Consider the following 15,262-nt stretch of genomic DNA (forward strand, 5'->3'; position numbering starts at 1 on the left):
TATAATTCAAATCAAATATTTTCATACAGATATTAGTTGCAGCAGCCAGTAATCTTTCTAAAATCATTTCTAGTTAAAATTATTAGTGAACTAGTCTCATAGGGGAAAAATTCCTCTCTAACTTCTATATAAAAATTCCTATATAATTTATATGTCTTACAGAAATAAAATCTCTGGGCACTGAAATAAAATCAAATGATACAAGTCAAAGATGAACTGCTATAAATAAATTATATACCATGTTTCTCTGAATCATAATGAGAAGGTTCTATTAAAAGTTTGACAAAAATAGCTATGTGGAGGCATCTGTAGGATAAACAGAATGTATAATTAATAGGTTCAGAGGAATAGACCTTAATTCAGAAAATCAACAATATGACCCCAATGGGATATCTATCTTATATAGTGATGATATCCTTTTCTGAGTTTTAATCAGAAAAGTTATGAAAAAGAAATAATGATGATACTTCTAGTCGAATATTTATGTTATTTAATGACAACAGTAATGCATACAACACTTTACGTTCATAAAAATGAAAACTAAAAATCCCCCTCCTCCAAAGAAAGACTTATGATTTGGTATGAAAGAAAGACATAGTACCTTTTATTTCATGTTGGCTTGCTTCTCGTCTTCTTTCTAGTTCTTTTCTGTCATAATTCAACCTTTTTAAGCACATAATTCCATATTGTAAACTTGTTCTGTTATTTTTTTAAAAAAGGAGAAAACACAGTGAGTTTACTCGGTAGATGATTAAGCATAGTCAACACTATGTCTTACTTCTTCGCCAATACGTTAATGTTTTATCTGTAATTAAATTACTTAGGATTATAGGGAAATAAAACTATAGTTATTTTAAGCACTCAGTGTTTCTAAAGAGTAAAGAAAGTATTTTTGAAATAAATTAAGCATAGTCTTAAAACAATCTTGGATTTTGTTGTTCATCTACATTTTTGTTTTCCATTAAGCTATTTTAGCATTGTTTGAAGACAAATGAACATCTTACTCATTTGAAAATAACTTAAAGAGAGTCACTATTATGGAGTCAAGAAGGAATTTATAGGAAATGGTTACCCTCCTTTTCATGATGAGAAAAATAATATAAAAATATGAGTAAGTAAAATATTAACATACAGAAGCAAATAAAATAAATAGCCACCAACTCTAAGTGACAGAGAAGTATGTGAAAGGAAAAAGTCAATAAACAATGGAACTCCCTATGGAAAAGATATTGTGGATGAATGAAAAACTGATCCTTAAAGATCAAGCAGAGAAAGATTACAGGGCACCATGACATAGGATTGCTGATGAAATGTTAAATATGTGGTGGTACTGAGACCCACTGTCCAGAGTTGAGAATCCATGTCAGGAAATAAGGAGGAATGTGACTTCACATGGAGAATGGGGTTACATTAAGAAAAGTGTGCATTCACAATAATGTAGGACATATCAAGATGACAGAAAATTACTGGATGATTTTCAAAGGAGAAAAGCATGAAAGGTTTTGATTTAAGAAAGAATGAATCTGATAGCAAAAGAGGAGTTGGGAGAAATAGGTAATTCTAGGTAACAGGGAAATGAGGAATCAGTGCTGTCAAAATAATGCTCACGATAAAGACAATGAAAAGCATGAAAAGAAAATCCAAAACCCAGGGATCTTTGAAGAGAAGAAAGAAGAATTAGTGATACTATATATAAAGGTTATGAAAGAGTATAATAGGTAGAAAGAATCTCTAGGCCTCAGGAATGAAGAACACTGATTATTAGTGATTTCTTAAATGTTTAGAATTACAGACAAAGACATACACTGGAAAAGGAAACGGCAACCCACTCTAGAATTCTTGCCTGGGAAATCCCATGGACAGCGGAGCCTGGTAGGCTGTAGTCCATGGGGTCACAAACAGTTGGACATGACTTAGTGACTTTCACCTCACTTCACTTAGACACAACACGCTGGCCAGGCTACTCTTACGTGCTGGATGCACTTCTAAGCCCTGCATTTTTCGTAAAACAATGCTGAGTTCAAATAGTTCAGAATCAGAGGAAAATGAAAAAAAAAATCTACATTAATTGCTACTATTGGATGAATTGTATTCCCCTAAATTGTTGTGTTGAAGCCCTAACACACCCTACTTCAGAATGTGACTGTAATTAGAGATCGGATCTTAAGAGAGGTAATTAAGATAAAATAAGGACATCAGGGTAGGCCTTGATCCAGTATGTCCAGTGTCCTTACAGAAGAGAAAATGTGGAACATGGAGAAAACTGGGAAGTATTCTGGCACGGGGAAGACCATGTGTGTGCACACTGAGAAAGCAGCTATCTGCAAGTCAAGCTGAAGAAACCTGCAATGCTGACACTTTGTTTTATAGATTCCAGAACTTTAAGAAAGTAAATTTCTGTTGTTTAAGCCACCCATCTGTGGTATTTGGTTATGTTAGCCCAATTAAACTAATTCAGTGGATGCCAGATAATACTGATGTGAAAACCATCATAGACATTAGCCAGCTTGAGATTAAACCAGTGGCTCTTTGCCTAATTTCTGCCAAACTTTTAGATGTAATGTAAAATTGTGCTGTAAAGGGGATATATATATTGTTATAACAATGTCTGACAGATGGCAAACTGAGCTATAAAGACAGTGGGCTGTCATATGCAGTCAAGTCCTACCTGCTTTAAGTCAGAGCTCAGGACAAACAAGAACTCTGCCATTTGAGGAATTTTGATTTCTTTGAAATATTTTTTAACACCCCAAACATTTTTTATTGGGCTATGGCTAATTAACAATGTTTATTTTTTTTTTTTAAAACCTGGTCACTGGATTAACCATATCTATTATAATAATAATAACTAAATTCGATCTACTGAAGAATACAAAACAGGCGTAAATGTGTCATCAAAAATTCTAGTATTCAAAAGCCTATTGCAACTACACAAAATTTGAGGGCCTAAACATTCAATGACAGAGAACTCACTACCTCACAATGTACGCTATACAGCAATAGTGATACAAAGGTTTTTCTATTGGACATAAATCACTCACTCTATAATCTACACCTGTTTGAAATAGGAAAGTGTATGTTCAAGACAGCAAATATTATTCTTCTATCACATATGTTAAAACATAAGTAAATTTATCTGAACTCTTCCCTATCCAAGCTAAATTTGATTCCTGCTTTTCCCCTAGACTTCTACCACTGTATCACAGTTTAATATCCATCAATGAACACAGTTTCTTATCATCATCTCACCACGTTGTAGGACTCTTATTGTGCCTGCCAATAAACACAGTCTCAGTGCTGGTTAATGGCTTGACAGGTGTCACAGAAGTCAACTATAAATAACATATTTTTCACTTGAACTGCTTTTAAATAATGAATTCCCAATCCGGCATTTTAATGGTTTTTAAAAATGGTATTATATTTGTTTCTACTAAATTTAATCCAATAGTGTCAACAACTGTTAAGATTCAAAAGATTTTGATAAATTTGACTGAAGAATCTCAATTATTATCTCTTTCTCCTAACTGTATGTCATTAACATAAATGATTTTTATACCATTTTAATTTCAGTCATTAATTAAATGTTGGACAGGATGTGAGCAAATAGTTTGCCAAATTGTCTAGATTTATATTTATTAATTTACTATAATTAACTATACCTAAAATGATCATAATACAACTGACAGTTTTGCAGATAACTTACAAGGAGATCAGGCCATAACATAACATCTATGACATGGTATTATAAGAAGTGTTTTTCTACCCCCTGGATAATAAACAACTTGAAAAAAGAATTTTCATATTTTTAATCACAGCAATTTACTGCTCTGTTTTCCTCCCACTGTCTCATGTCCTACTCAGTGGTTTTTTTCCCTGAAAATTAATGCACGAATAAGCAAAAGCACTGAAAGATTTATATAAAAACAAAAATGTTTTTCAGCAGAGAATTCCTTCTCAAAATTTTTTTCTAGCATATCCCTAAGTTATTTAATTTATAACTACATATATCTATAGTTGAAACTGATGAATTTACTCTTAATAAATATTTTTCTACAATGAACACATAGATTCAAATTGCAAACATGAAATTTCCTAAATATACAGGGGGGAGAAAAGATCCACACTGTATGGAATTTAGTACTGTCTAATTCTGTAAATTTGGGGCCTGTAATATGCACCCAGCTCTACATTAGACACTCCCTGCAATTAATTGCATGAAGATATTTTTGCCAACTAGATGTACACAGATGTTTCAAAGAGCACATACTCTATATTTCTTAAATATCTCTTTATGTTCTAGTAATATATACATTAATTACTTTTTCACTTAAATTATTTCAGAAAAAACCTAAAACCTACCGATGGAAACTATCCACCATTTTTAAATGGACGCGGAGATCTTTTTTTGTTAGGTGATCTAGCATTCTTGCATCTACCAAGCATTCCATAAAATAACTTCTGTACTGAGGTAACCCCAGGCTGGGAAGCCATTCGTTTCCAATCCACTCATGGTTCATATCTCCATATGCCAGGGTCTGTAGAAAAACCGGACACTAGAATTGTTTTATAGCAGTCAAGTTTCTTAACCAATAAAATGAGATGGTAATTGGAGGATATGGGCTGTCATTTTAATTGATATTTAATTCTTTTATATATTGAAATGGAGCAGAAATAATATTTAGCCTCTAAATTTGATGTATTTTGTACAAAGTGGAAGTCTGTGTCCTTGCCTACAGGGTCCTTGCTTACAGCGAATGATTATGTTCACTTTGTTTTCTCAAAAGGAATTACATTTTATACAAAATACATTTTAAATTCAAAAGTTAAAATGAATGATATAAACAAATGCTGAGCTGAAAGATCCTTACTTTGTACAGATGGATTTATTTAATTCAACTTATTTTATCTTTATCTGTCAGCCAGTATGCCACCATTTCCCTCTCTTCAATGCTACTATTATATTGCTGTGGTGTAATGGCAAATCTTGTGAAAACAGAAGCCTCAGTAAATGAAGAGAGAAAGGAGCCACAAGGCTAGAGGGCAGAATGCTGACGCTTTATGTGGCCTCTGCCATTACCTAGTGAAGCATGCAAACAGTACTCTATAAAAACTGATGAAATCTTTTCTAGATATCAGTCAATACAGACTTTGTATTTAAAGAATCAGAGCAGGACCAAAATGGTAAAATATAATCTAATTATTTAATATAACAATATAAACTGATCTTACCAAACCCTGTTCGTAAAAGTCTAAAACTCAGATCAACCATCGCCACTAAAGCAATTTTTAAAAAGAATTATTACTCTCTATTAATTTGACAGTATTTTCCATTCAGGTCCTTATCAAAGTCACAGTTAGAACATGTATTTCTCATTAAAACTGAGGTGTTCCTCTTATTTTGTGTGTTCCTAAAAAATGGAATGCTTACCAAAATAAAAACCTAATGCAACCCTAACTTACTAAATGTAGGTCCTAGTAGTATTTGGGCTTCCCTGGTGGCTCAGAGGTAAAGTATGGGCCTGCGGTGCAAGAGACACAGGAGACGCGGGTTCAATCCCTGGGTCAGGCAGATGCCCTAGAGAAGGAAATGGCAACCCGTTCCAATATTCTTGCCTGGGAAATGCCATGAACAGAGGAGCCTGGCCAGCTGCAGTCCATGAGGGTACAAAATGTTGGACATGACTGAGCAACTAAACAGCAACAGCAGCAAGGTCCTAGTAATAACTACCGAAATTTTTCATACAGTCAAAGTTTGAATCACATTACCTAAAACACATTAATTCTTTTACTTTAGTAGTATAGTGCGGAAATGTTGAAAAAGGAATAACTTCTCTACAAACATATATGTATGTTCACATTACAGATGTTTGGCTCATAACGCCATCTCAATAAATGGGAGTGACTTCTGATGTGCAGTTGCAAAGCTAACCCATGCCCCTCCAACTCCATTTCTCACACACTTTTCATTATAGTATAAAGCTTGTATGTGCTCAGTCATTCAGTCATGTCCTACTGTGTGTGACCCCATGGACCATAGCCTTCCAGGCTCCTCTTCCATGGGGTTTCTCAAGAATACTGGGGTGGGTTGCCATTTCCTCCTCGAAGGGATCTTCCTGACCCAGGGATTGAACCCATGTCTGTTGCGTCTCCTGCATTGGCAGGAGGATTCTTTACTACCAGTGCCACCTAAAGAATAGGTGATTCCAAACAATTTTTTTGAAATCTCTCCTCTTCCCCTTACATCCAACATAAATGATTCCTGATTAAATATATTCAGAGGGCGATTTCCAAGAAGTTTAATTTGTAGTTCTTTTAAAGGAGAAAGGAAATTTTCCTTTCAAAAGAGGCCAGGTGTAAAATGACAATCAGCTTCTTGATTGCAAAATATGGTGATTAAAAAGACTTATATAGTATTAAACATAATAAAGTTGAATACACGATTAAGCTAATCTTAAGCTAAGTGAAGATTTATAATATTATGACATACAGTTTTCTTACTTTATATATTCATAGCCTACTAAATGATACTGTTTTAAAGCATATGAATTTCCTACCTGGGCCCAGCTTCCTTCCTCAGATTCTTTCTGTGTTAGCAGCAGGAAATGATTAATAAAGCAGATAAATATAAATTAATCTCAAAATTGATACAGTAAGTTTTTTTCTAGTAGAAGTAAAATTGTTTTGCTAATAAAATGTTAATTAGGACACAGGCAAATAAATACACAATCCTTATTGAGATCACAGCAATCAACTGAGGAGTTCAAGGGTGACTACGAGGGCACCTATGTAATTTCTAATTTAGGCTAATTAAATACACACATGTGACATATGGAATTTTCATGATACATTTGATCTGGTCATTCTAAACCTTTTTGATTCTTAAAACTGTGGGATTTTTCATAATAAGTTATAATAAAAAATTTTGATTATATACATACAAATATACAATGCACAAATGCGTATATATACATATGATGGAGAAATCTGGTGCAAAGTAAATTAATGGAGTGGACAAAGGAACTGCATCCTTCCAACTAAGCTTTGTGGTAATGAAATGGGTCTCAACAACAAGCAGCAACAAACAGAACTCAATAAGAAAAGACCAAGTACAACAAGCTAAAGTAAAAATGTAATTAGTAAACAACATGGGCATTTTTATTCACCATAGGCTAAATAAATTCAAATGAATAAAATGAAAAGGACATTAAATTAAAAATAAGTTGCTCATAATAAAATGCATGGCATGCCCAACTTTGCAACTTTAAATGAGAAATGACTATACATAATATTGTATTTTTTAAAGCTGACAATTATGAGTCACCATGAATTTCTTTAAGCATGTACTTTTAATAATTTTAAAAACTGAACACTTTTCATGGGGATGATTGGGGGTGAAGCTCTGTATCTGAGATTGGGAAAGTACAAGAAGCTAAATGATTGCATTTAAAAAGGATATTCAGAGACAGCAAAAGAGACACTGATGTATAGAACAGTCTTATGGACTCTGTGGGAGAGGGAGAGGGTGGGAAGATTTGGGAGAATGACACTGAAACATGTAAAATATCATGTAAGAAATGAGTTGCCAGTCCAGGTTCGATGCACGATACTGGATGCTTGGGACTAGTGCACTGGGACGACCCAGAGGGATGGTATGGGGAGGGAGGAGGGAGGAGGGTTCAGGATGGGGAACACATGTATACCTGTGGCGGATTCATTTTGATATTTGGCAAAACTAATACAATTATGTAAAGTTTAAAAATAAAATTTAAAAAAAAAAGAAAAAAAATAAATCATAGATTTACAAAAAAAAAAATAAAAAGGATATTCAATCTATACATTCTATTACAAATTTAATTGGGTTTCATAACATGCATTACCTGGGAATATGCTAAGTTTTAAGTGATATTTGCTATAAAACATTTCCAGTGTTGTGAAATAGATAAATATTATTGAATTCTTGATTACTTGTTTGCATGTTACAAACTCTTATATTAACCACATTATGACAATCTAGTACGGCTTTATTTAAAAATGTCTAAGTGCAGTGAAATTAGACCATAATCATTGCATATCACTGTGTAAACATACCCATTACTCTGATCCTATGGTATAAACCAAATAGCTTTTCCATCCAAATAGCAGCAAAATAATGGTTTTGCATGTTCAACAAAGCTGTAAAGACTAACCGTTTTTGCTGGAGCCGTAAGATTTTCCATTTCTTCATGGGTCACCCAGACGTTGCCTGAAGGCTGGTGAGGAGGCCCAGAGGGAAGCAGTGGGATCCACGGGAGGAAGCAGTGGTAAAGAAGAAAGGCAGCGCCATTGTGAGTTAACGGAACCACAGTAACGCACCGTGCTCTTGCTTCTACAGCATGTGCAAGAGACAGCATTGCTGGCTTCTCACAGCTCCCTTTTGCTTCTACTTCAAAAGATTAAATAGAAAGAGGCATGCTGTGAAGCTCACGTGGGATAGGTTTAAAATGATACTTCTGTAATTATTAATCAGGAAAAAGGCTTAATCAAAATTTGCATTTCAAAGGTACGTGGCTATTGGATCCATCTTTTTGTAATCATGGAGAACCGAATAAATTTGATCTGTAGAAGAATATTTTTTCTTCAGTAAACAAAGACACATGTGTTTTGTCATGTTATTGCCAATATTTCCTTCACAGAGTTTTGATTCTTCAATGTCCTTGGAAAGAGAAAATTGATTGTCAATACAAAGCTGAAAGTACTATCATAACCTGTCTGGAAATCGATATCAGTTTTTCCCAAATGACCTCTTCCTTTCATAGTTCAGTAAATATGTTGTTTTCCTATATTATTAAAAAAAAAAAAAGAAATGCTATTTTGGGTGTAATAAAAGTTATTTTTTTTCAGTAAATATTGTCAGAAGTCACAAAACTTGGGTTAACTGGTTTTTCAGCAGTATCCTACACCATTATAGAGAAACGGAAAGTTTCCCTCTAGCAGGCACTATTCTATTATGAAGTCTCATTTTTCTTTTAATAAAAACAACCCATGATATTTCTTTTATATACTGAGTTACATACAATTTCTAAACCAAAGTCCATTTAGTAACACACAGATCACTGGGAACCACTTCCCATCAAATTCCACCATTTAACTGGGATATCATTATGAACATTTCAACATTGTCTAAGTACAGCAATTCTATAGTTACAGTGGCATTTACATCCTATGTATTACTTGTTACTTATTTTGGAAGGGGTCTCATTTTAAAGAACTGGAGGTAGCAAAACTGACACCCCAATATGTCATTACCATAATTTTCTCTGGCCATTTCTACCGATACAGTGCCATGTTAACTTAGCTTCTATTATAGATGATGGAATTTAATATTTTAAAAAATAACTGCATATAAACTAAACCGATGAGTATAATTCAACATATGGTAAATCTCATGTATAAGAGAATTACTCATGGTTGAGCAATGAAACAGTAAATATTCATTATTATAAGTAAATCATATAGGCATAAAGATCTCAAAGGATAAGTATCATTTATACATATAGAATTCTCATTTTCCTACCATTTTGGAATTCTGAGTATAAATGAATTTTTTTCTTAAAAGATAAAACTGTACAACTGTAAAATATACTTGGAATACAGCAGCCATCCATGTCATTAAAAGCCCCTCCCTCTAGCCCCAGCTTCTAAAAATGGTGCTCATTATAAACAGAAAGTTGCATACGAATATATGATTATTAAATCACTTGGCAGAAACTGCTTTCACTGCCTTTTTGAGGAGTGTACTATGCTCAAAAAGTGTTTTTACACTTATCTGTCACATTCCCTTTACACTCAGTGATGACACTGCTTTGCCTGAACTGTCTCTTCATCACAAGCTTCAGTGATGGTTACTTGAGAGGAAATTCATTTAAGCCAGACTGTTTTACAATGATGTCTATAGATTCCACCTTGTTTGTGAATCCAAGAAATGAAGACCGCCCTCCTTCTGTAAGAAATTTGACCAGTATTATTTCATACTGAAATGCAGACATGTATAATCTCTTTCCTTGTGGCTTGGTTAGTAAAGAATCCACCTGCAATGTGGGAGACCTGGGTTCAATCCCTGGGTGGGGAAGATCCTCTGGATCTTCTGGGAATGGCTACTCACTCCAGATTCTGGCCTGGAGAATTCCATGGACTGTACAGTCCATGGGGTCACAGAGTTGGACACAACTGAGTGATTTCACTTCACTTCACATAATCTCTTTCACAGGTTATTTAAAGTCTGTATCTGCCGGTCTATCACCATATTCTGGAGTAGGATTCAAGGAGCTATGACTTAATCTGTATCTTTGCATGCAAAATGAGTATATATTCAGGACAATTTATATACAAAATGAGTATATATCCAGGACAATTTCCTAAAGAATGGTTGGCAAACTTCCCGAAGTTGTAAGTTGGTTGTTCACTTGTGCTCTGCAGTTTTACTTGTGAGGAGCACTGCCTGCTCTACAGTCTTGAAAAGTAACTCATAAAATGACTCCTATACGACCCAACCACTTAGGCATTAGTTGAGGTTTTCAACAGGTTTATTTTATAAGCACGCCTACAGGTAGTAAGTCAATTATTTAGATTTGTTTCTTTTTATCACCAGTTTCAAGGATGGAACTTTCATCTGGGTAAGTCATAAAAAGGGTGCTTTAGAGCATGAGCATTTCAGCAAAGAGCACATCTTAGATTATAGCTAGAATTGGGACGCTTCGAGAAGGAAAGGACATAGGACACTGGTGCCTTGAGTCCAGGGATAAAGACTGCAAAAAGTGGCCTGGAAAAGCATAAAGGACAAGCATCATATCATTTGGCTGTGGCTTTCTGAGAGCCACTGAAAATCATTTACTTACTGCCCTTGGTGTCAATGCTGCAACCCCTGATAAATGAACTGGAAAATGCAAACCAGTAAATGATTTTTTGTGTGTGTATGGCAAATACCAGTTGAGCCCAGAAAATGATTTCTAAAATTTTAGTTATCTAGAAATTTACTAAATCAGAATCAAGAGGTTTGAGTTCTAGCAGTGCCTCTTCTCAGTAACTAGGTCATTTCCCAAGCTTCTCTAGATTCTACATCTGTTAAGTAGGCTAAAACTACATACTCATACTGTAAAAGACCCTAATAATTTTAAATTATGATGCAATATATTCTGATCCAGGGCTGGGACTAGGATGAGGTAGGTGAGGTGTCAAGGGGGCTCTGTTTAAGGAAGCACTCACTCTCAGGGTCGTGGAAGTGCAAGGTCGGCACTGACAGTGAGACCGTCATTCAGTTTCGTTGGAGGTGCCTTGCTAGCCTGACCTTAGCCCAGATGCAGTAGAATATGCAGCTACTATTATCAATTGAAATCTAGACGGAAAGTTCCTAAAGGAGGTTAAGAATTAAAGCACTTACCTAATTAAATCATTCAGGAGAGATTTATGATATAAAAATAAATATTAAAATGAGTTTAAGGGATAACTTATGAAAACTAATTGGGGGAAAATAATTCTCTTGCTGTCAGAAATACAAAATAAATAAAGCAGCCAGACCTCAGAACAACCCTGAACCTTATCTAGCTGTCACTGCTGTAATGACTTTCATCATTTTGAAGCATTTTTCACTTTATAACTGAATGTCAAAGTAAATTAATTTGAAATCTACCTTCCACATGGCTGTCTGGGGAAGCCTTACAAATAGCTGTGAAAAGAAGAGAAGCGAAAAGCAAAGGAGAAAAGGAAAGATGTAAACATCTGAATGCAGAGTTCCAAAGAATAGCAAGAAGAGATAAGAAAGCCTTCTTCAGCGATTAATGCAAAGAAATAGAGGAAAACAACAGAATGGGAAAGACTAGGGATCTCGTCAAGAAAATCAGAGATACCAAAGGAACATTTCATGCAAAGATGGGCTCGATAAAGGACAGAAATGGTATGGACCTAATAGAAGCAGAAGATATTAAGAAGAGATGGCAAGAATACACAGAAGAACTGTACAAAAAAGATATTCATGACCCAGATAATCACGATGGTGTGATCACTGACCTAGAGCCAGACATCCTGGAATGTGAAGTGAAGTGGCCCTTAGAAAGCATCACTACGAACAAAGTTAGTGGAGGTGATGGAATTCCAGTTGAGCTATTTCAAATCCTGAAAGATGATGTTGTGAAGTGCAGCACTCAATATGCCAGCAAATTTGGAAAACTCAACAGTGGCCACAGGACTGGAAACGGTCAGTTTTCATTGCAATCTCAAAGAGAGGCAATGCCAAAGAATGCTCAAACAACTTACAATTGCACTCATCTCACACGCTAGTAAAGTAATGCTCAAAATTCTCCAAGCCAGGCTTCAGCAATACATGAACTGTGAAATTCCTGATGTTCATGCTGGTTTTAGAAAAGGCAGAGGAACCAGAGATCAAATTGCCAACATCCACTGGATCATGGAAAAAGCAAGAGAGTTCCAGAAAAGCATCTGTTTCTGCTTTATTGACTATGCCAAAGCCTTTGACTGTGTGGATCACAGTAAACTGTGGAAAATTCTGAAAGAGATGGGAATACCAGACCACCTGATCTGCCTCTTGAGAAATCTGTATGCAGGTCAGGAAACAACAGTTAGAACTGGACATGGAACAACAGACTGGTTCCAAATAGGAAAAGGAGTTCATCAAGGCTGTATATTGTCACCCTGCTTATATAACTTATATGCAGAGTACATCATGAGAAATGTTGGACTGGAGGAAACACAAGCTGGAATCAAGATTGCCGGGAGAAATATCAATAACCTCAGATACGCAGATGACACCACCCTTATGGCAGAAAGTGAAGAGGAACTCAAAAGCCTCTTGATGAAAGTGAAAGTGGGGAGTGAAAAAGTTGGCTTAAAGCTCAACATTCAGAAAATGAAGATCATGGCATCCGGTCCCACCACTTCATGGGAAATAGATGGGGAAACAGTGTCAGACTTTATTTTTCTGGGCTCCAAAATCACTGCAAATGGTGACTGCAGCCATGAAATTAAAAGACGCTTACTCCTTGGAAGGAAAGTTATGACCAACCTAGATAGCATATTGAAAAGCAGAGACATTACTTTGCCAACAAAGGTTCGTCTAGTCAAGGCTATGGTTTTTCCTGTGGTCATGTATGGATGTGAGAGTTGGACTGTGAAGAAGGCTGAGCACCGAAGTATTGATGCTTTTGAACTGTGGTGTTGGAGAAGACTCTTGAGAGTCCCTTGGACTGCAAGGAGATCCAACCAGTCTATTCTGAAGGAGATCAGCCCTGGGATTTCTTTGGAAGGAATGATGCTAAAGCTGAAACTCCAGTACTTTGGCCACTTCATGCGAAGAGTTGACTCATTGGAAAAGACTCTGATGCTGGGAGGGATTGAGGGCAGGAGAAGAAGGGGACGACAGAGGATGAGATGGCTGGACGGCATCACTGACTCGATGGACGTGAGTCTGAGTGAACTCTGGGAGTTGGTGATGGACAGGGAGGCCTGGCATGCTGCGATTCATGGGGTCGCGAAGAGTCGGACAGAACTGAGCGACTGATCTGATCTGATCTTCCACATTTAAAATGGCCTGTATCCACATTTCTCCCTAATCTGACTTGATGTTTCTCTACCATAAGGAAAAATATTTCTCATTATAATAAGACTAGTTTAACACAACTGTATGTCACCTTATTTACTTAAAGGTTGAGGTTTAGGAGGTTATTAATTATGTAAAGGGAAACCAAAGTAGACTGAAAGAATATTGTGAAAAAGAAGGAAAACTGGTAGAGTGCAGGAAGCAGGAAACTACACTTGTTACGAGCACAGACTACGGGCAAAACCACCTTAGGACAAGTCACTTAACCTCTCTGTTCATCAATTCCTCCCATTTGTGAAATAGGTATCATGAAAGTACCCATCTCATATCGTCCTCAGACTCAAATCAGTTACTGCATGTAGAACACCTAGACCAGGGCCTGACCTTAGTTCTCCATTGATGTTGGCTGTTACTACAGTTTTACTAGAATTCTCATAAACAATCTCTACCCAAGTAAATCTTTAGTTTAATAAATGCTCTTTATTTCCCCTGTACATTTTGTTGAAACTTATCTTATGCCTTCCATGTCTGCTCAAAATTGCTAAATTATATGTTTACCAAAGATCACTTGTTTTTGTTTCCAAACCTTTCTACTTTCACAGCACTTTAAAAAAAAATCAGGCAATTTAAGTAAATATTATATAGAGCCAAAAATTAAATGAACTTGGCTCATGTCTGAACATTAAGCTGAATTATTTGGAAAGACTAGATAAGGGTAAATATTAAAACACATTATCAATCAGAAATACAACTTCAGCAAAGTCTAGGGAAGAATCTGTAAATTTCCAAGAGGATTCTACATTCACATAGCTTTTCGAGTATCTTAGTTATCACTTTAAAAAGAAACTCAAACTAAAAATGTTGAAAATGTTTAAAGGATGAAGCTATCAAATAAACATAATGTGAAACTCCAGGTACTGGAATTAGCTAAAAGAAAAGTCCTTAGGGTTTCATCTAAATTTGCAAGTGCCTGAATATTTACATATTTTTACTTAAGATGAAATATTTAAAGAATTTATGTATTCTTTATGATATACCTCTTAAACCAAATATTTCAATTATCTGATATCTCCATCTCTATTCTATTATATAGGAGGCCTTCTATAGTAACTATAGTAACAGCTTAGGAAAAAGAAACAGAAAGCTGGAAGATTAGGGCTGGCCCAGGGAAATAGTAAATGTAAATAATAATAATGAATGAAAACACTAGATTTTCTATTCGTCCATTTCATCTAAACACAAAAGGAGGCAGAGTTCTGTTCAGTTTTTTGTTTTTTTTTTTTAATCTAAGTATCTTGTTTTTTTCTCTTAAGAACTTGAGTGAATGAATAAGGTACATCTTTCTCAGGAACCCAAACCTAAACACACGGAATATCTTTTATGATCAAAACTGTTGGCAGTGTTCCAGAAGACATGATAACATTTCTTAAAAAAAAAAAGTCAACTCCTTTTAAAATTTCAAAGAGTGAATCCTAGTATATAATTTTAGGTGATGACTTTAAAATGTTTTCATCTTCACTTTATGTAGTAGATTAATTACTATAAATTGACATGTAATTTTTTTGCAAAGAAAATCGTATTTGAAATATATTAAAAATAAGTAAATACTTTCATGTAGATAGAGTTAAAGAAGTATTTACAAAAAGCACTCAGTAGATTATTTTTAAAGCAAAT

General features: G+C 35.2%; 1 protein-coding gene across 14 annotated transcripts in view; it reads right to left on the reverse strand.

Annotated features, from left to right (window-relative positions):
• Positions 1–15,262, reverse strand: part of PPFIA2 (PTPRF interacting protein alpha 2) — a 502,235-nt gene that overhangs the window by 15,732 nt on the left and 471,241 nt on the right. For 6 of the 14 annotated variants that reach the window (XM_059886825.1, XM_024992391.2, XM_059886828.1 and 3 more), the window contains 4 exons: positions 8,187–8,249; positions 6,555–6,584; positions 4,360–4,553; positions 602–699 (listed from right to left, as the gene is read on the reverse strand). In XM_059886825.1, coding sequence (XP_059742808.1) covers positions 602–699; positions 4,360–4,553; positions 6,555–6,584; positions 8,187–8,249 — 385 coding nt within the window. The remainder of the gene's footprint in view (positions 1–601; positions 700–4,359; positions 4,554–6,554; positions 6,585–8,186; positions 8,250–15,262) is intronic. The other 8 variants (XM_059886831.1, XM_024992393.2, XM_059886823.1 and 5 more) reach the window with 4 other exon arrangements.

Source organism: Bos taurus, chromosome 5 (assembly GCF_002263795.3).
Source record: "Bos taurus isolate L1 Dominette 01449 registration number 42190680 breed Hereford chromosome 5, ARS-UCD2.0, whole genome shotgun sequence".
In the NCBI taxonomy this organism is placed as follows: domain Eukaryota; kingdom Metazoa; phylum Chordata; class Mammalia; order Artiodactyla; family Bovidae; genus Bos; species Bos taurus.